Here is a 20,132-nt window from a genome sequence, read left to right on the forward strand (position 1 = left end):
TCTTTTACTGATAAGAGGTTACCTATAAGTCTGACACTTTGTCATAAGTCTCTCTAGTTTCACCTGTAAGAAGATAAGAGACAATTTGAAGAAAAAGTTTCACTAAGAAATATAAAACTCTAGCTGAGCTCTTACAGATTTTACCATAGCTTTTTTTCTAATGATCCATAACCATGGTCATAATCAGGGGTAGAGCTGGAAACTGCCAGAGCGGGTCAGTGACTGGAGCCCCTGGGAAAGGTACAGTCCTACAATTTCCCACCCCAGGCATGGAGAGCACACCACAACGTTGAATCTGAAATCCTGAGGTCAATTTGTCTCTGCTCAGTCTCCCATGTAACAAGACATCCCTGAAATGGGAGCTTGGGGTTTTGCTCGGCCCCACCTGTTACTCAGACTCCATGGTCTCCGCTTCCTCACTGGTGACCAGGGGATAACAGTGGCTGCCTCCTAAAGCAGCTGTTCGCAGGCAAGTGTAAAGCCCCTGGGGTGTAACAGATGCTGAACTGAGCAAGGGCTCTGAATCTTATCTCCAATATGGTCTCCCTTGAATTCGTGAATTCACAGGCAAGGACATACAGACAGTATTAGATGGTTATAGTTGCACTAAATAGAGATTTGCTAAAGTTATCATAAATGAGAGAAGCAGGAGACAGGAGATGGTATTATAAAAACATTTGTAGAAATGTGAAAAACAAGGCTGTGGATTCAGCTCAGTGGCACCCCTGCCTTGCAAGTGCAAGGTTCTGAGTTCAATCCCCAGTACCACAAAGAAAGAAAGAAAAAAAAAAAGAAAGAAAGAAAATAAAAGAAAGAGAGAGAAAGAAAAGAAATGAAAATGAGAAATGTGAAAAACATGGCCAGGCATGGTGGTGCATGCCTGTAATCCCAGCCCTTGGGAGGCTGAGGCAGGAGGATCACTGTGAGTTCGAGGCCAGCCTGGGCTACACAGGGAGACCTTGTCTCAAAAAAAGAAAAGAAAAGTGAAAAACAGGGATCTTAGCTCAGCAATCAGATCTCACAGAATCGCATGGACTGGTTCAGGACCCAAGGCATTTTGAGGGCTCTGATGGCTTTGTCCCTTTTCAGAAATACAAGTTCATGATCCTGATTCAGCCCCCTTAACATGTAGCTGCCCTCCACTCCTAACTCACCACTTCTTCGATGACTGGAAGACTGGCTCTCTGCTATTCACTAGCACATTCCCAAGACATTCCCGAGGGCAAGCTGGTGACATTCACCCCAGTCCCGGGGCAGAGCTTGCCTGCTGGCCCAGTTCATCAGCTGCCAGGCCCAGATCCAATCAGCTAAGGCAGGTGACAAACCACGGAATTCCCAGGACTTTCACCCACAAGATCTTTGAACATCTCTCTCAGAAGACAACTGTAAGCTGGTTGATGACAGGTAGGTAATGGTAGCTTAATTGGCCATGATTGGAAGAGAAGGAAAAAACAAACTCAAGGCCAATAGCAAACTAGAAGACTCAGAGAATTAGAAAAATGTAGTTTTAATCCTACCACACAGATCACTTTCAAACATCTCACTGCTTAAGCAAAGGTCACCTAAAAAACTGTCCTTGAAAAAGCCTAGCCAAACCTCATCAGCTGAGGATGCACTGCACACAGTGCTAGAATCTGCAGGTGCAGGAAGCGAAGAGGACCATGAGATGGCAGCATTTCCCATCTACGCTTTATCTATTGCTTAAAAATCCGATTTGTTGGAGCTAGGGATTTAGTTCAGGGGTTTTGGCACCTGCTGCGCAAGCGCAAGGAGTTTGATGCCCGGTACCAAAAAAAAAAAAAAAAAATCTGACTTGTCTGTTGCACTTGCTCTCCTCTAACAGCCTGCCTCTTCTCTGAAGCTTTTTAAAAATTTTCTCAGTAGAGGATCAAGCCCTGGGATCTCTATTACTGAGCTACATCCCAAACTTATTTATTTTTAATTTTTTATTTTATTTTTTTGAGACAGTCTTGCTATGTAGCTCAGGCTGGCCTTGAACTCACTATGTAGTCCATGCTGGCCTCGAACTCCTGGTGATCCTCCTGCCTCACCCTCCCCAGTGCCGGATTACAGGCATGCACCACCATGCCCAGCTTGACCTTTTCATTTTTTGAAGCAGAGTCTCATTACAGTGCCTAGGCTGGACTCAAACTTGGAATGTCAGCCCTCTAAGTAGCACGGATTACAAGGATGTGCCACCATCCCCAGCATCAGAAGCTATTTTAAGAGACCTGGGCAGTCCCTGGTCAGTGAAGAAGGTATAACTTGAACAGGACAATGTGGCATCTATTTTTCCTTCCTTAAGTACACTCACTTAACTCTGAGCTCCTTTGAGTCCCAACATCATGGGACCTGTTCTCATTGTTATTATTATTTTGGTCTGATTAAATATGTAATTAGGCATAGAAACAGTAGCCCGGTTTATCCAAGGATTACAAGCTCACGAGCCATGTCTGAACTGTAAGAATTTATTTTTATTATTACATTCATTATCTGGCATTTATACAGCCCAGTTTTTTGTTGTTAGGGCCATGCTTAATGTATGTGTATCTCTCTTTTCCTAGGTCCAGTTCAAAGCCAACTGTGAGGTTTATTCCATGGCGATCTGGCAGGCCGTGGGATTTAGATATTTGACTCCAGTCTAAATGCTGCTGTGGAGATTTTTAGGGAAAGAAACTGAACAGAAAAGGGCAGCAGACCTACTTCTCTCAGACACACTCACATTCTTCATTTGCTCCAGGTCTCCGAGGGGCTTATTGTACAGACAGCCAGCACCAGGTCGTATCTCCATCCTTCTCTCCTCCTCTCTGTTCCACAACCCATCTGTAGGGCAATGGGGTAGCTCAGTGATGCAGCCCCTTCCTTACCCTGTGTGAGGCCCTGGGCTCCATCCCTAGCACCGAGAAAAAAAAAAAACATCACTGCAGGGTCTCATGTGGGTGGGCGTGGATCTGTAGAATGATGACCACAGCGACCCATCGCTGGCAACCTCTTCTGCCCACGAGGCTAGGCAATGCCTGGCGCCCTCAGCTCCACTGGCTTCGGAAAATGTGCTGGAACTTAGGGTTACTAGAGACTCCACGCCCAGAACCACCAGGTTCCCTGACTCAGCAACTCAGTACTGTTCGGGTGAAGTGGGGTACCCTCCATAATGGGGAGGCGGAGGGGGCTTATCCTCATTCTCCTGAAGAAGACTGAGCCCCCAAGGAAAAGAGAATTCTGCCTGCCTTTGGACACTGACCCTTCCCTCCCCTGAAAGTTTGATTTGCCAGCCCCACAATCATGCAAGCCAACTCCTCAAATTCTCTCTCCCCTGTATATGCACGTACATCTCTCCATATGTAAACATGCAAATACATCCTACTGGTTTTGTTTCTCTGGAGAATGCTAATATGCCACCTATAGGCCATAATGAACACTGATTAATAAGTAGTTCTGTCGAGGGCTGAGACAAATGCATTATGAAAGTACTGAAGAGAAATTCCCTGGGGGTGGTAATAAAAGCTATAAAAAGGTGACACTTGAGTTATAAAGAATGAATAGGGTCCAGTAGGCAGCAGTATAGGATGAAGGCTCTAGGCAGAGGAAACCCTATGAGCAAAAATAATTGTGCAAAAAGTGGCAAAATCAGTGCCCTCTCCCGGTACCGAGACACAACATCTAACATGTGAACTCTTACTGTTTTGTAAGGGTTTCTATATCAACAGCAGGAAACTCCACAACCCTGTGAAGCAGGACACTGATTATCCCAACTTCAGTGTTTCCAAAACCAAAGTACACAGAGTTTAAGCAATCTGTCCAGCACACCAAGGTAAGCAGGAAAATAACCAAAGCAGTCTGGCTTCAGAGTCCACAATCCTAACCACTGTGTCTAAGACATTATATGCTTGGGGCTGGGGATTTAGCTCAATGGTTCCACCACCTGCCTCGCAAGTGCAAGGTCCTGAATTCAATCCCCTGTACCCAAAAAAAAAAAGTCCCTATATGCTTGAAAATTTAAAATTTTATGATCAAAGCAGAGGCCAGGCATATTTAGATCTAGAGACTTGCTTTTGTTTCCTAGCATTCCCTTCTACTTTTCCTAATGGACGAATAAAAGCCAAGCCTAAAAAGAAGAGCAGTAGCAGCCATACATTCTCAGAAGGACTTTCCAGCGCGAGTCTTTGTCCAGATTGGAACACTGCAGGCTTGCTCTAGCCTAAACCAGAATTGACAGTTACCTTTTCTTCCATTTACAATGAAGCGACAGTAGGGGGCAACCTTTTATTATCTCTGTCCTAACAGTAGTGAGTTTTAGATTATTCTCCAAATGCCTCTGAGCCTCCCTTCTTCAGGAAACAGGTCTGAAGGGCACACTACCTTGGCCTTCCACTTTGGTGTTGCCTTTCCTTCTCCCTCCGATTACAGCCCTGCCAAGCCCCAAATTTTACCCATCTTCTCTTAGATTGTCCCTGCTTCACACTGAGCTTCTGTGGAATTTTTGCTTTTAAGTGCTTTCTAATTTAGTCAGCAGAAGTGTCTCCCTCGATTACTCATCTAACTCCAATGGCTTTGAAAATCAACCTAGCCTCACCCAAATGCTCATCTAAAGGGCAGATGGCACCAGACTTCAAACATCCAAACTGGGTAAAACAGCAGGAGCAAGCTGGCAGTGAGACAGAGGTGAATTATCTGGTTACTGCAACAAACATGTAATATACCGACTATCTTCATCCAAAAGAAAAATCTAGAAACTATATAACTTTTTTAATATGAGGATAGTGATATATGGAGGTTTAATGGTTAAGAATCATTGCTTTTCGCAAGGACCCAAGTTCGATCCCTGGTACCAAAAAAAAAAGAAAAAAAGAATCATTGCTTTGGAGCTGGAAATACATAGCTCAGTGGAAGAGCATATGTATGTTTCAATTCCCAGGATCCTCCCCAAAAAAACACTGCTTTGGAAGTTTAAAAAATTTTTACATATATACATATATGCATGAATGAATATGCTGGAATTCATAGACACAATCCTAAAAATACACATATGCACAATTCTGTGAGAAAGTTATGAGAATCCATGTCCCTTCCAAACACCATTTCCATTACCTCTCTCAAGAGTCCAAGCACTCCCAGCTTTTAAAAAAATTAAAAACCTGAAAAAATATTCCATTAGTTGGAAATTTCCATTGTTTAAAAGCTATACTATTCATGCAGTAATACTATTGAAATATTGAAGTACTTTCTCCCAAACCACTAAAAGTAACAGCTATTATTTTTTATTTTTAAAGACTAGTGAAGAACTTTAAGAAATTAGGTCATTTCAACTAGTATTTCACAATATTTTCTATCACCTTTCTGGAAGAGATTCCAGGAATGGGCTAGTAACCCTGTGAATAATACATGTGGCACATTAAGAGGAAGAAGAGAGAACAGGAAAGCAAACCAAATAGAACGTTTGAAATCATGTACAAAGAGGGAAATATACAGGCTAAGTGATATTTGATAAATGACACTGGAAAATTCAGAGATTTCTTTATTAAATGTGTAAAAAGTAGTCCTCACTTTACAAGTTTGAAATCAGACAAACATATGGAGTGTGTAATTGGTATAAACTATACCCACCCAAAAACTCACTGCGGACACAATCTATATTACATTCGGGGTCTGCATATTTACAAGGTGCTCTCTGCAAAGTAAACACAAAACAAACTACCATTATTTTATAGTTCAGTACATGTTTGATATAGTTTCAAAAGACGACCTTTTTTTAACCAATTGCCTACTTTGTGAAAAATACAGCAAGACTAATCATAAGGGTTCAATTTTTAGTTAGGAAGATATGTATCAGTTACTGAAATACACCTCAGGTTTTCAATTTTAATCATCAAGATAATGTCACTTCTGACTTACTATTGGTCTTAAAATAGTATATATGCTTATATATATATTTGTTGTGGCATTTTAAAAAGTCTTCAAAACTTGAATATAATTATGAAAGTATGTGCTCCTTACCATTCATCCAATAAACACTATTTGTGTGTGTGTGCGTGTGTGGTACCGGGGATTGAACTCTGCACCTTGCGCTTGCGAGGCAGGCACCAGAACCACTGAGCTAAATCCCCGGCCCAAACATGATTTATTTTAATACAAGTCACAAAAGTTTAATTAATTAACCAGAAGTCTGCATCTATTTCTGCCTGCTGGGGCTCGATCTTAAATCTAACTGTATATATAACAGGACTTACTCCATAAGATTAACCCTATGCTGACCTATTCCATTGCTTACATATCTAAAGCACGAGATGGTCTACACCAGCGGCCCTGGTTATCAGACACACGGCTCCACATCAAAACCACGGTGTCACCCTGTGGAGCACCTGTGCCTCTGCTCAAGTGCCCAGGTGAAACTGATTCGAAGCCTAGCGTGGGAGGCTGAGGCCCTGACCGCTAGGCTGAGACACAGATCTCATCTTTGAAGTGCATCAAAACCACTGGGGAAACGCGAAAACACAAAAGGTAACAAACACACAAATGCATTTCAACAGGTGGAGAGTGGTGTGTGGGAAGCAGCACCTGCAAGGCCCACACACCTGGTGCAGAAGCTCAGCGGTTCCAGGGACAGTGTCCTGCAGGCCCTATGAACCCTGCCCCGGCCGGCTCAGCAAGGGCTGGGAGGCAGCAGCCTTTCAAATAAGAGCTACTGATATTCTTCGATATAAGGTCTAAGTTAAGGGAATTGTAAGGCCATAAGGCATTCGCTAAAGAAGGAAATGACTCTTTCAAACCAATTATTTAAACCCCTACAGAGCCCGGCCTTACCGCTCCAACTCTAACGCTTTCTCTATCACTAGCCTGCCATGTAATCAGAGGTAGGGATTCCAGCATACCAAAGACATGATGTGGATTACAAAAGGCAGATTCTAATGACAAACCTTTGCAGTCCTGCCTAACAGACTGAAGACCAGCTGAATAATAATAATCCTAAATAAGAGAGCTGAATAATAATAACCCTAAATAAGAGGGCACAACACACTCGTGATTTAAAACAATGAAACTTCATCTTTCCCTCACATACTGAGTTCCTGCGCAGAACATCAGGAAAAACCCAGAAACACGAAAGGCATCAGGCTGCCTGTCCGGAAGCTACTGACCAGCTTCCCACAGGCCCAGAGCTGTCTCTAGAGGAGGTAACTGTTCCACTTCACACTGCGTTAGAAGCCATATGTGAGGAGACCTCCTCCGCTCCTGCCCCGCTTCAGGACCCACTTCAGGGCGAGCTCGAGGTAAGCAGCGACACAGGAACGGGCAGGGGACTCAGCGTCCTGCTCCCCTGCGTCTGAGGCACGGTTATTCTCCATGAGGCCTCTGCTCCGAGGGCACTCGGCTTCCTAACCAAGCCACAGGCGGCTGCCAAACACCAGCGCTGCGCTGCCAGAAAGGTGGTCCGTTTATACGGTAAGAAACCGCAATGTCTGCGTTACACTCAACACGTCCAGAATTCATACTGACTTTGAGAGCTCAGCCCACACATGTGATAATCAGAGTTTTCCGGTTCACAAACAACTCAAGGCCAAAATGATTAATTTTATGGTAAAGCAATGTTGAAAAATCACATATAAATATCCAAACCAAGTGACACTGTATCTGCTGCTCAGAGGAAAGGCTTCCTGAATGGCTGAAATGAAGAGGATCCCAATTAAACTCAAGACTAAGACACCGTCCGCACCCACCCAGGCCAGCAGGGCAGAGAGCATGCAGCTCCTCATGTCCTTTTGGCCGGCCTGGCCGTCAGCTGCTTCTCTCTCTCGAACTCCTTCTCCCGCTGCTGCTCCTTTTCCAACTCTTCTTTTTGCCTCTTCTGCTGCAGTTTAAGCGCTCTCTTCTGTATCAGGGAAAAAAAAATTAAAAACCAAGACAACAACCAAAAGTTATGGCCTCATTCAAGTAAAAATGTTTCAAAGTCATCAATACATGTCCCAAAATTTCATATTTAAGTTTCTAAATTCTTTCTGGATAATTTAAGGTCCCCTTAATTTTTTAAAAAAATTCTTTTTGCTACTCTACCCCTCTTTCTCTCTCTCTTTCAGCCTTTCCCCCTCCCCCTGCCCCCTTCTCTCCGCCTTCCTCTCCTGCCTCAGCCTCCCCAGTAGCTGGGGTTACAGGTGTGGCCACCGGCCCGGCTGTACTCCAAGCTCTCGGTAAAGAAGCTCAGACGGGGTAAAAAGAAATGACAATTTTGGGGGTAGGGAGACACCTCAGTGGTAGAGCACTTGCCTAGCATTCAGGAGGCTCTGGATGGCGTACCCAGCACACACAAAAAAGACAATTTTTAAAAGAAAACAGTATGATTTAAGTACGTTCCTGCACAGGGAGGTATAAACAGTCAAAAACTGGATCCTGAAGAACCATGTCCGCCCTCAGGGTCCGCGCCTCACCTTCAGCTTGGACGTCTTCTCGTGCAGCAGCAGCATGTCCCTCCTTATGCTCACCAGCTTGGCATGGTAGTGCTTGGCCTCCATGAACTCGGGGAGGGAGACAGGAAGTCAAGTGAAAACAGATGGAAATACCAAACGGATAACTATGTCAGTGCCATACTAAAGTTCAGTCTTCTAATCAGACCATTTACTTAGAGCCTTAACTATATGTGCATTCTAAACTCCGAAATACAAAATCTGAGACGATCAGGAGGACCCTAAAAACATTTGATTCAGTTCAGACTGACAAGTTACTGAACCCTGGGTGCAGACAACATCTGGCTTTAAAGACAGGCGACATGACCCTGAAAGTTAAGCGAGACTGCCCACCCTACTGGTTTCATTGAAGAAACAAAAGGCTCAGCGGCCTTCCCAGGGAGTCAGAGCCCAGGACCCACGTCTGCTCATCAGGAAAGCCAAACCGAGACCAGGGTCCCGCCAGGGCAGTGGACAGGTCTCCTCTGTCCTCTGTGAGGGCCCTGCTCAGCCCACCCACCACACCAGAAGATTCAAGGATGCCTTGGCCCAGGCAGGTGGGATGGGGGAAACACCTGATTCTCAGGCAGGGCAACACAGAGAGAAGCCAGATGCATCAGAGGGCTCTTGGACCTTAACAGAGCGCAAGGGAAGTCAAACGGCCGCACTCTAGAGCTGACAGCCTCCAATCCACGTTAGGGCTGAGAGAAGGACAGAGGGCGACTCAGACTGTTTCTGCCCCTTCGGAACAGAATTACAGCTGCCTGGTTCATTCACCCAACATTCATTCATTCATTCACTCAACAAACACCCGCCATCCTGCAGGATGAGCTCAGAGGAACACAGGTCAGGGCAGCCTCGAGGACCTCCACACAGCCAGGATTGGCTGAGCAGGTGACTGTATCCGCTACCTCAGGCCTCTGTGGACTTTGCTTCTCATGGTTACATAAGGGAGACAGTACTAAATCACAGCTGTCCGATGAAGGTCCATTTGTTTGAGGCATGCATGAACCCCTCTAAAATCATCCAAACCAAGCCAGTCCCCAAGTTCAAGGGCAAAGAAAGGCAGCCACAAATTCCTCAATTTTGTTAATTCCCTTTTCTTAAAATAAGAGTATCAGTTCCTCTCTTCAAAAAGCTAGAGCACTGTGGGTGAAATGCAACTACTCAGCTTTTGTACTGAGAGATATAACTGGTCATTCTCAAAGCATCCATTTCAACCCATGGCATTAATTTACTACCGCATTACAAATAGGCCACACAATTAAACGTTACCTGACAAAACCTGAATTGACGGTGAAAGACAGAGTACACTGTGCTTTAGAGTAAAAACAGTACCCAAAGCTCCTTACTCCCGGTTCCCTTTTCTGCTCTCCAACGAGCACATCTAATCCTGACTCGTAAATAAGTTCATTTCCTATGATGAGTTCAACAATTGAAAGATAACCATCCAAGAATATGGAAGTTCTAGTAAAGTAAATCAAGGCTTCCTATTTAAAAGACACATTCTAAATTTTAAAAATTAGACCATATTTCTAAAATAACATATCACTGATTTGTATCAATGAAATCGTACTTACCAAAGCATTAATATCCAACATAGAATGACATTCTTTAAATTTTGAAATCTCTTGTTCCAAAGTATCTAATAATACAACCTGGTTCTGTCTGAAACAAAAGCACACGGCCAAAGTAAAATTCACATATCGCAAGTGCTGGTTTGTTAAGAGGAGGCTCATTCACCTTGCTTAGAGGTAAAGGTCAGCAATTAAGTTGGAAATACATTGCCCTTCCACTGCTTATTTGGCTTAGTATAATCTTTTTCAAAATAATATTCCAAAACCACATTCTGACAATTAAATGTCTTTTTCATTCTTGCCTCAATTTCAGACTCCAATACCTAAAAAATTAAATCACTTAAAAACATTTTATTGTTATTTTAGTAACTCTCCATTATCTCTCAAAAAAGATTTTTTGGGGGGGTCAGAGATTTAGCTTAGTGGTGCTGCCACCTGCCTCACAACCAAAAGGTCCCAAGTTCAATCCCTGATACCAAAAAAAAAGTTTTTAAAAAAATAGTGCTTTGCCTAAAAAGCAAAATGTTTTATGTATTTTAAAACTGCAAAATTCCCACCAGGCATGGTGGTGCACGCCTGTAATCCCAGCACTCGGGAGGCTGAGGCAGGAGGATCACCATGAGTTCGAGGCCAGCCTGGGCTCCCTAGTGAGTTCAAGGCCAGCCTGCACTACATAACCAGACCCTGTCTCAAAAAAGTTGCATCATTCCCGTAAAACATAGAGCAGGACCTTTCTGCTTAGGGTTGGGGAAGAAGGCAAATCAAGGGATACAGAGTCAAAAAAGGATAAATAAGCAGCAAAATGAAAAAAGCACAGAAGGAAAAATCACAACCTCCCCCTGCCGGCAGCCAGGTGTATGACCGTGGAAATCCAGTTTACGCCTCTCGACCTGAATCTCCTTGTTTATGAAGTGAGAAGGTTAGAAAACTTCTAAGGTTCCTCACTAAAATTCTGATTGAAACCCCACTAGGGCCAGAAGACAGCTTCCCTGTCATTCCTCTCCACAGCAAGCAATGTAAGAATCAAAGGTACAGTGAAACTACAGGGTCTCCTGAGCAACACTGTGAAGGAAAATATGCAATTTGCTCACAAAACTGTGCCACCCAGACACCCGGGTGAAGGCAAGAAACGTCCACGAGGACCTGAAGGTCAGCCACAGCCCGTCCGCCACCCAGCAAGGATCGGCCGCTGCACAGGCCTCGGGCTCAAGCCTCTTCCACACAGAGACCCCGGGGAGACTCAGAACAGAAGACAAGAAATCGCAGGAGCACCCCAGGACCTTAGCAGGCGGGGACTCATTCATGAAAAGACACAAACTACCAAAACTCACACACAGAGGAACAGAAGATCTACACAAGTAAAGAAATAACTTTCCAAAGAAGAAAGTACTAGAACCAGACAGAGTTCACAGGTGAGGTCTCCCAAGCATGTAAGGAGCAGGACCAATCCTCCATCTCTTCCAGAAAACAGGGCGCTTCCTCACTCATTCTGTGAGGCTGGCCTTACCCTAAAACCAAAAGCAGACAGCAAGAAATGAATATTATAGGCCAGTATCTCTCATGAACATGGGTGCAAAAATCCACAGCAAAGGCCAAGTGTGGTAGCACACACCTGCAATCCCAATACTCAGGAAGCTGAGGCAGGAGGATTGCAAGTTTGAGACCAACCAGGCTATTCAGCAAGTTCAAGACCAGCCTGAACTACACAGCAAGACCTTGGATCCAAAGCAAAAATCCTCAACAAAATATTAACAAGTTGAATCCAATAATGTGTAAGAAGAATTACACACCACAGCCAAGTAGGATTTACACCAAGTATACAAAGCTGGTTCTACAGCTGAAAATCAGTGTCATCCACTAAATCAACAAGCTAAAGAAAAAATATAGACCATACCAATTGATGCGAAAAAAGCATTTGACAAAATTCATTCTACTCATGATTAAAAACATTCTCAACAGGGGCTGGGGATTTAGCTCTGTCACTGGACCTGTCCTGAGTTCCATACCCAGTACAAAAAAAAAAACAACAGACAAAACATTCTCAATAAACTAGAGACTTCCTCAACTTGATAAAATATAAAGAAGTCCACAGCAAATCGCATACTTACAGTGAGAAAGCAGGGCATGTCCCTCTTACTAATCCTCCTATTCAACATGTCACTAGAAGTCCTTGCCATTGTAAAAAGGTAGGAAAATAAAAGGTACAGATTGGGAAGGAAGAAATAATACTGTCTTTGTTCACAAATGACATGATTCCCTATCTGGAAATTCCTAAAGTATCGACAAAAAAAATCTCCTGAAACTAACATGCAAGTACAAGGTTTTCAGACAGGAGGCAAATATACAAAGTCAGCTGCTTTCCTATGCACATGGCTAATCCTACCTTATCCTTTAAAATAAAACTAAGTACAGAGCTTTCTGAATCCATGAATCTAGGCCAATGTCATCAATTACACTCTTCAATTAAGCCTTGATTCCCAGCTTTCTCAGGGTAGGATGCTCTCCAGAAGCTTTGCAGGCAGTTTCTTATCTCCCTTCAGTCTACCCAAACCCCCACAAAATATTTATGGCTTTGCTGCCTCCAGGACTGACTGGCATCAAAACACAAAGCATCTTGTGCACTAGGAATGAACGTCTCCCTGGGGACCAGGAGAAAATCAAGAACACTGCCAAGTCCCCAACTACAACAGGGTGCCATGCAGCATCACTTCCGCCCTCCTGGAGCACCTTATAGTCAAGGGTTACAGCGTTGCTCACTAATAACTAAGTAAGGTAGAGTCAGTGATCCATCCTCCTCTTCCACCCTACAAAGGCTTCTGAATTGAGTTTTTAAGGGAAGGTCTTATAGCACAACTACTTCACAGCCAGTTTAAAGCTGACCACCAAAGAAAGACATGACAATGGACCGGACTGGGTGCCCCAGAGGTTCCACTGAGGCAGAAGCTGAGACGCTGTCTCTGAGGGGGAGCAGCACTCCGGGTGTAGATTTCTATGCAATGACCCCACTCTGTGGGTCCCGTTCTATCGTATCCTGTTCCTCTCTTCCCACACCCTGCGAGCCTTACTTACTGGGAACAAAACAAGTCCTCTCAAAAAAGAACTGAAGGACCTCTGTCAACTCACTTGAGACTCACTAAAAACAAGTGTGACATCTGTGGGGGCAATTTTTCAACTCTCCTCAGAGACAGGTATGTATCTATCCGCCCCAAAACAAGGCCCCATCGGCAACCAAAACCAACCGCAGAGTCCAGGAGTGCTATCTCACGCTTCACATCGACATTACTCTGCACTCCTCTCGCCTCACAAACACCCCATCATGATTAAATGTTGCACAACATTACATTTAACCCCGAGGGAACTCTGAGGCAGACTGTGCTAGGGAGGGGGGGAAGGAGGGGGTCAGCTTACGTGAGCTCCTGAAGGGCTTGTTTTGATCTCTGCAGGTCCGGCAGGTAGTGAGAAAGCAGACCCTCCGCCAGCTGCTCCACAGCTCTGTCTTCCACCAGCAAGTCCTCGATTAACCCTTCATCGGGAGAAGCGTCGCTCACCCCTGTTGGGAGCAGAGCGAAAGTCAGATACAGGCAGCTCTTAAATTGCCCAAGTACTGGGGCTAGGGATTTAGCTCAGTGGTGTCGCCACCTGCTGCGCAAGCACAAGGGCCCGAGTTCTATCCCCGGTACCAAAAAAAAAAAAATGAAGCTTTAAATTGCCAAAGTACTAAGAGAGGCTGGGGAATCACCGGCAGGAGGAGGAAGCGGGCAACAGTCACTAAGTGAAAGCGCTCTTCCTTTACCAGCAGGCACAACCACTTTCACTTCTCCTATATAGAGTCATCTTAATTCTTTCAGATCTTTTTCTCTCCACCCCAATCTTCTGGTTAATTATCGAATAAGTCTCAGTGTTTTTATAAATATTTCGCTATTAAGAGCCAGGTAATGCTGGGCACGGTAGCACATGCCTATAATCCTAGCACTTGGGAGGCTGAGGCAGGAGGATCACCTCAAATTCAAGGCCAACCGGGGCTACATAAGGGGTTCAAGGCCAGCCTGAACTACATAGTAAGACCCTATCTCGAAAAAAATACATACATATATACATACATACATACCAGGTAATTTATTGCAGGAGTTTAAAAAAGAAACAGCCCTGGGCCGGGGATTTAACTCAGTGGTTCCACCGCCTGCCTCCCAAGCACCAAGGTCCGGAGTTCGATCCCCGTTACCAAACACACAAAAAAAATATATCATGTACAGGTATAAATTCCCAATGATGAATGTCATCATATTGTATACCTAAAATGTACCAATAAACTTAAGAAAAACAAAAAACAAAGCAGCGGGGGACACATTTAACTCAAAAAGAACTCACAGTCTGAAAGTCAAAGATGGAAAACAATACTCCATGCAACAGGAACCCAGGAAAAGCAGGGGTAGCTATGCTATTTGTAGACAAAGTGGATTCAAACCAAGACTGATTAAGAGAGACAAAGAAGGTCATTTCATCTTTGTAAAAGGAACAATCCAAGAGGAAGAGATAACAGTCATAAATATATATGCACCAAACATCACCCCAACTATATAAAACTATTAAAACAAAAATACTAACAGACATGAAAAAATCAAATAAGCACTAATACAATTGTAATGAGGGACCTCAATATCCCACTGTCACAAATAGATAGATCAAGTACACAACAAAATCAACAAAGACATATCAGAATAGTGCCCCCTTTTATTTTTAAGGCTCCATTTTCTAAGGTCCCTAACAGTAGGCCTTTGGACTCTAAAGATTATTCTTTTAGTTTTTCACTTCTATGTCCTGTTCCCATAGTATCTACATTCTGAGAGATTTTCTGTATTTTTCTAGTCAAAGAAGAAAATACATATTTAAAATTAGCAATCGTTTAATTTTGAATAGCTTTTACATTTTAGTGCATTACTCTGAGAATGCTTGTCTTCTGTTACGTTACCTCTCCCTCCCTGAGGGCTCATTATTCTGTTGGTTCGGTTTTGCTCACTCTTTCCTGCTGCCAGTTTTTCTCATGTGCTGAAGATTCCTCCTGGTACAGCAGGACAGGGAAGCCACCATTTAAAGCAGCAGGGAAATGCTGGGGAGATGGGCGGGAGGAAATGAAGGGGTCGCGAACAAGAGGGGCCCCGCTGGGTAGCAGAGGACAAGTGCGTTGGCTTAGGGTGGCCAGGTGGGATCCAGGTATTAAGCCTGCAGAAGCTTCACTTCTGGTCGAAATAACTTACTTTAGTGCATCCACGACTCAGCTTCTCCCAAACATCGATTTCTTTCCAGAGAAACTACCTGGGCTTTCACCTCGGGGAGGATGCAGGTGCCTCAGTGAGGTGTGCAGGGAAGTGAGCAGAGTGGAGACCCCAGGAGCGGCTTCCCCTTGTCAGTCGTCCCCTTCAGGTCTCCTGGGTTCCGGCCCAATGCCCTCCTCTCCTCATCTCTGTCCCTGAGCCGCCTTTGGAGCTCTGTGGGTTGGTCCAGTTTGGGGGAATGCTGGGTATTTTACACCTGTTTCTTTAGAGGCCACAATGCAGCTGAACAATGAGCTGGCAGACCTTGAGCTTTCCACCTTGTGAGCTATGCAGCCATTGCTACACGATCTAACCACTTGCTGTGATTTAAAGAACACCACTTCCTTCCCATCCCTGCCGCCTCAAAAGCCCCTCTCAAGTCCAAACATACGGTCTCTTCTGACCCCCTCGACCATTAACATCAGTCAATCTTTACACAATTCCTAATTAATTCTCCCCGGAAGGCCTGTTTCTAGCAATGCCAAGGGCATGGGTCCCTGTAGAGAAAGAACGCTCTGTCCGTCTCCAAACACCTGGCCGTCCTTGGATCCCAGACGGATGGAACCAGGGCCACCGTGAGCTGATGAAAGTGTCCCCAGGATGCTTCAGGGCCCTCTTCATGTCAAAATCAAACCTCAAAGTCTCGGTCTTGCACCGTGCAGGTGCAGCGCTCCTGGCCTCGAGGCTATTCTCCTGTGGTGTATCCACCAACCCTCCACTTTCCTCCACGCCCTAACTAGGGCTAAATTCTTCTAACCACCCTCCTGCACGCTGCACAGTTCCCAGCTAACAGTGTATTCCAGGCTGTGGCTTCTGTCAACTCACTTCTTTTTTTTCTTCTGGTACTGGGGATCGAACTCGGGTGCTTGCAGGGCAGGCGGCAGAACCGCTGAGCTAAATCCCCGGCCCTGTCAACTCACTTCTGTCCACTTTCCAATTTCCAGGAATTTCTGGAAACTTCTTGTTCACTGGTGACCCAGCCACCTGGTTCTCTCTGGTGTTTCCATTACTTTTATATTTTTATAAACATAAAACTCTCAGAGAGACAGAAATAAAATGGTAAAATGTAGTTCACCACCTTAAACCCTGTGGCATGATATAAAAAAATAAAGATAGGCAGAAAGGAGACGAGGAAAATCATAATTTTTAAATGAACTTTTAGTAAAAACTGCAGGCTCAGTACACACACCCAAAACTCCGAAAGTTCTGAGCCATTCCCTTTTACCCATAAAGGGATCGCTTTCACCTATGCATAGACCACACCTTTCCCACTCATATGTGCCTTTCCCCACATGCAGGGGATACAGCTCTGACCCCAGGTGGCTGTCACCACGAACAGGCCACCATCCTCCCTGCAGAAAGAGCCCACCTCCCACTTCCCTCAAGGTCCACAGCTGTGCTCCCGAGACCCCTATGAAGGCCTGGCTCGAGGCCATCAGCGCCTTTCCTCTTTCTGGAGAGCCACACTCTATTGCTCTGCATGGCACTTTAAAATTCTGGCTCACAAATCCTCCTGTTCCTCTGTCTGATGCATCCTGAAAATTCTTTCTCTGTGATGGAAATCACCAGTCTGTCCCAGTGTGAGGGAGTCTGTCAAGTTCCCCCTTTCTGCTTTGGGAAGCTCCTTGGCTCCTGTCTGGTGACACTTTGACATGTAAAGGAATTCTGACAATTACGAGTTCTAACTTGTAAGTAGAGCACCTTCCATGTTTTATTATTGCATTTTTCTGGGGGACAGTTCCGCTGGTTTCCTTAGAGTTCCAAGGGGATTAAGAACTATCAGAGTAAATGAAATACATTCTCTTAAACAGTATTCGAAGTTGGAAATTCCCATTCCATGATGCTAAGTTTCAGATCTTAAATTACAGAAAAGAAAAGAAAAGGCCCTTACTTAATTCATAGTAAAAGCATTTCCTGAACATCTATACCATACACTAGTTTCTGAAGTTTCCACAATAAATAACAAATCCCTTTCCTAGAAGGGACGATATTGGAGAATCACAGAGCATGCCAAGTGCCATTACTGAAACAGAAACTGCTACATATGTGTGGAAAAGACTTTTAAAAGGAAATGTGGGCATTTGAGCTGAGGCCTAAAGAATGAATGGGCATCCTTCTTTTTTTAAGTGTTATTCACTGTTAAAAAAACTGAAGAGAAAAGCACAAGCTGAAAAGTAAAAACACTCCTCTCTCAAACTCCACATGGAGTCATTTTGGAGATTCTTACATAGCCTTCAGAACCTGTCTTTGCATACCCATGCAAGCAGTATTTAGCATAACTCATACTCTTCTGTGTCTCAGATAACTTTCTACAGCAACATCTATGGATCTACTATATTCTTTTTAACAGAATTCTACCACAGTTTTTAAAGCAGTCCCCCATGTATGAGTTAATTTCACCTTTTGCTATTTCAAACAATTTGTAGCGCAGTTCCTAGCTAATCACTGCACATTTGTCTCAATTTCTGTGGGATCAATTCTTAAGTAGACAGCTGGGACAAAAGGCGTGTGCGTTCTTTAAACAGACATTAAAAAACTGCCCCCCCAAATGGCACCAATTTACAACAATCTATTGGTGGTCTATTTCCAAACAGACAAGAACTCTATGTGAGGAATGGAGGGGATGCAATACGGGTAAAGGAAGTAACATGGGCACAGGTGGGAATGGAGGTTTGCTCTGAAAGCTGAGGCAGGGCGAGCTGGCAAGGGAAACGCTCAGCCTGCCGATCATAAGGTATACAGCCACGTGGCCAGCCTGCGAGGGCCACTGAGTCCCATGTTCACGGGAGTGATTTTTTAGAAACTGGTGAGGATCCACTTAAGGGTTCTGAACAAGGGAACGATGTGACTACAGCTTTATCTTGGGGCAGTGGTAAAACGGCAGTGGGAGGAACAGACTGAATTAGTGTAAGGCTGCAGGTGGAATAGCCTTACAACTGCTGGATTAGGGGCGAAATACAGACAGGAGATGGGAATTGTACAGGAAAATCCCCACACTCAATAGAGGGCGAGGTAAGGCAAAAGGCCCGGCGCAATTTCAGATTCAAGTGAGAATAACTTGGCACCATTAACAGGATCAGGCATCGGCTCCGATTTATGTCTCGGCCATGTCAAAATATCCATCAGAGAGCGGCAAGCAAGAGTGAGAAAAGGGCCCCAAGACTCCCTGAGAGGAAATGTTCATAGCAGTGACTTTCGAAGGTGTGAGGGCCAAGCGATCACAGAGGAAAAGCACGACCAGGAGAGCGCTGAGAGCACTACTCCAGGGCAAACTCGGATTTCTGGAACAAGCAATCGCATTTTCGAAAGGTAGATCCAAAGCCTTTCTCGTCCAGGGTCCCTCATATGAGCCACAGGACACAGAAAACGCTCTGGGACCCATCTTTTCAATTCTCCCCGCGGAGATGGGGAGAGCGCCGCCCGCAAGGAAATCCGCTGCGTTCAGCGGACGCCCGCGGCATCAGGGGTGAGGACGGTGTAGAGGACACCAGCAGGACACAGCGGCTGACGCAGGGCAGTCAGCTGAATCACGAACCGAGCCTCTTCCTGACAGACGCATCCCCACAGTCATCAGTGTGCCGGAGCCAACAGCCGGGAGGACCCAGCACCGAGAGCCCAAAGCTCCCACTTCGCTCCCCTCCCAGCTTCCGTCGCGTCCCGCCGGTCCCGTCCCGCGCGCGGACACAGCCGGGCCGCCACAGCCGCGCACACCCTCGGGGGCCCGCGTCCCCCACGCCGGCCTGGCTCGGCCCCGCCTGCAGCACCTACCCAGCGTCGGCTCGCCATCTGGGGGCGGTGACCCCGGGACGCTCATGTCCCTCCCGCTGGGCCCCGGGAAGGGGCAGCCCGGCGACCGTCCGAAGCCGGAAGGAAGAACCCTCCGCCGCCAGCGCCCGGCAGGACCGAAGTGGCGGGAGGGGGGGGGGGCACCCGGAAATGAGGAGACGGAAGCCGGCCAACTCGGGGCACGTGACAGCCGTCAGGCGTCCCGGTGAGGTTCCGGGTGCTGCTGCGTCGGGAGGAGGAGTTCCGTATCGCTCCGGTCCCTGCGTCGCCGTCGGAGAGAATGAGTGCACCGGCTGGTGACGGAAACCGAAAGAGCCCTGGGCGCGGACAGGCCGGCCTGATTTCCGGAGACTGCGGAGAAGACGGACTTTTCACTATTGTGCACGCGTTAAGAAAAATCCGGAGAACAAAGGCTGCCTTCTCTCCTTACGACTTGGACTATTTAAAAAAACTTTGGTTTCCAGCCCTGTGTGACCTTCAGCCTTGCTAACTGGGGGTTTGCACGATTCAGTCTCTTCTTGATTGCAGGTGATTAAGCTCCGTGGCGGCATGTATTGAACAAATTCACCGAAATTATTGAAACCACTTGTTGACATCCTATGGGATGACGTCATAAACTTGATAGAAAACGCTTAGAAATGGGCAGAGGCAGCCCCAGACCAAGTAAAACGATTGTCTGCCTTCCTACCTTATACCCACTCATCTAGACTTTTATGGCCTCCCAATGTTGTTCCCCAATATTGCCTGTTCAATTTTCGTTGCTGCAGCCAAAGCAGTTTTCAAAAAAGTAAGAATTATGTCGAGCCTCAGAAATACACTGGTTCCCCATTGCCCTTATCAATAATTTAACACCTTTTGCTCTTCTACTACTTTTCCACTCAATATTAGATGCTGCTTAGTAAATGTGGTAAGCAAATAACTACCCCTCAAAGATGTCCGAAGCCTAAATCCCCAAAACCAACGAGTATTTTAAATTGACCTTAGAATAGGAAATAGTCGCTTCTCGGCCTTTTGGCTAAGATCAA

The 20,132-nt window shown here is 45.4% G+C and overlaps 1 protein-coding gene across 1 annotated transcript; it reads right to left on the reverse strand.

Moving 5' to 3' along the window:
- Window positions 1-5,502: 5,502 nt before the first annotated feature.
- On the reverse strand, window positions 5,503-19,253 carry Bloc1s6 (biogenesis of lysosomal organelles complex 1 subunit 6). The gene is made up of 6 exons (XM_087181221.1): window positions 19,090-19,253; window positions 13,418-13,559; window positions 10,013-10,100; window positions 8,418-8,504; window positions 7,713-7,864; window positions 5,503-5,668 (listed from the first exon to the last, which is right to left on the reverse strand). Exons 1-5 carry the CDS (start codon window positions 19,133-19,135, stop codon window positions 7,745-7,747), a joined length of 483 nt encoding a protein of 160 aa, XP_087037347.1. The 5' UTR covers window positions 19,136-19,253; the 3' UTR covers window positions 5,503-5,668; window positions 7,713-7,744.
- Window positions 19,254-20,132: the final 879 nt, after the last annotated feature.

This window comes from Heterocephalus glaber, unplaced genomic scaffold (assembly GCF_053883595.1).
Source record: "Heterocephalus glaber isolate CG9 unplaced genomic scaffold, H.glaber_assembly_v1.0 deba00000122, whole genome shotgun sequence".
Classification (NCBI taxonomy): domain Eukaryota; kingdom Metazoa; phylum Chordata; class Mammalia; order Rodentia; family Bathyergidae; genus Heterocephalus; species Heterocephalus glaber.

What these genes read in the sequence shown, in the direction of transcription:
- Bloc1s6 (XM_087181221.1), bottom strand. Translation starts at nt 19,135, where the DNA reads ATGAGCGTCCCGGGGTCACCGCCCCCAGATGGCGAGCCGACGCTGG. An exon ending in AGATGGCGAGCCGACGCTGG is followed by an intron (nt 13,560 to 19,089) that starts GTAGGTGCTGCA and finishes TGCTCCCAACAG; the next exon opens with GGGTGAGCGACGCTTCTCCC. An exon ending in CAAGCCCTTCAGGAGCTCAC is followed by an intron (nt 10,101 to 13,417) that starts GTAAGCTGACCC and finishes CTTTTGTTTCAG; the next exon opens with ACAGAACCAGGTTGTATTAT.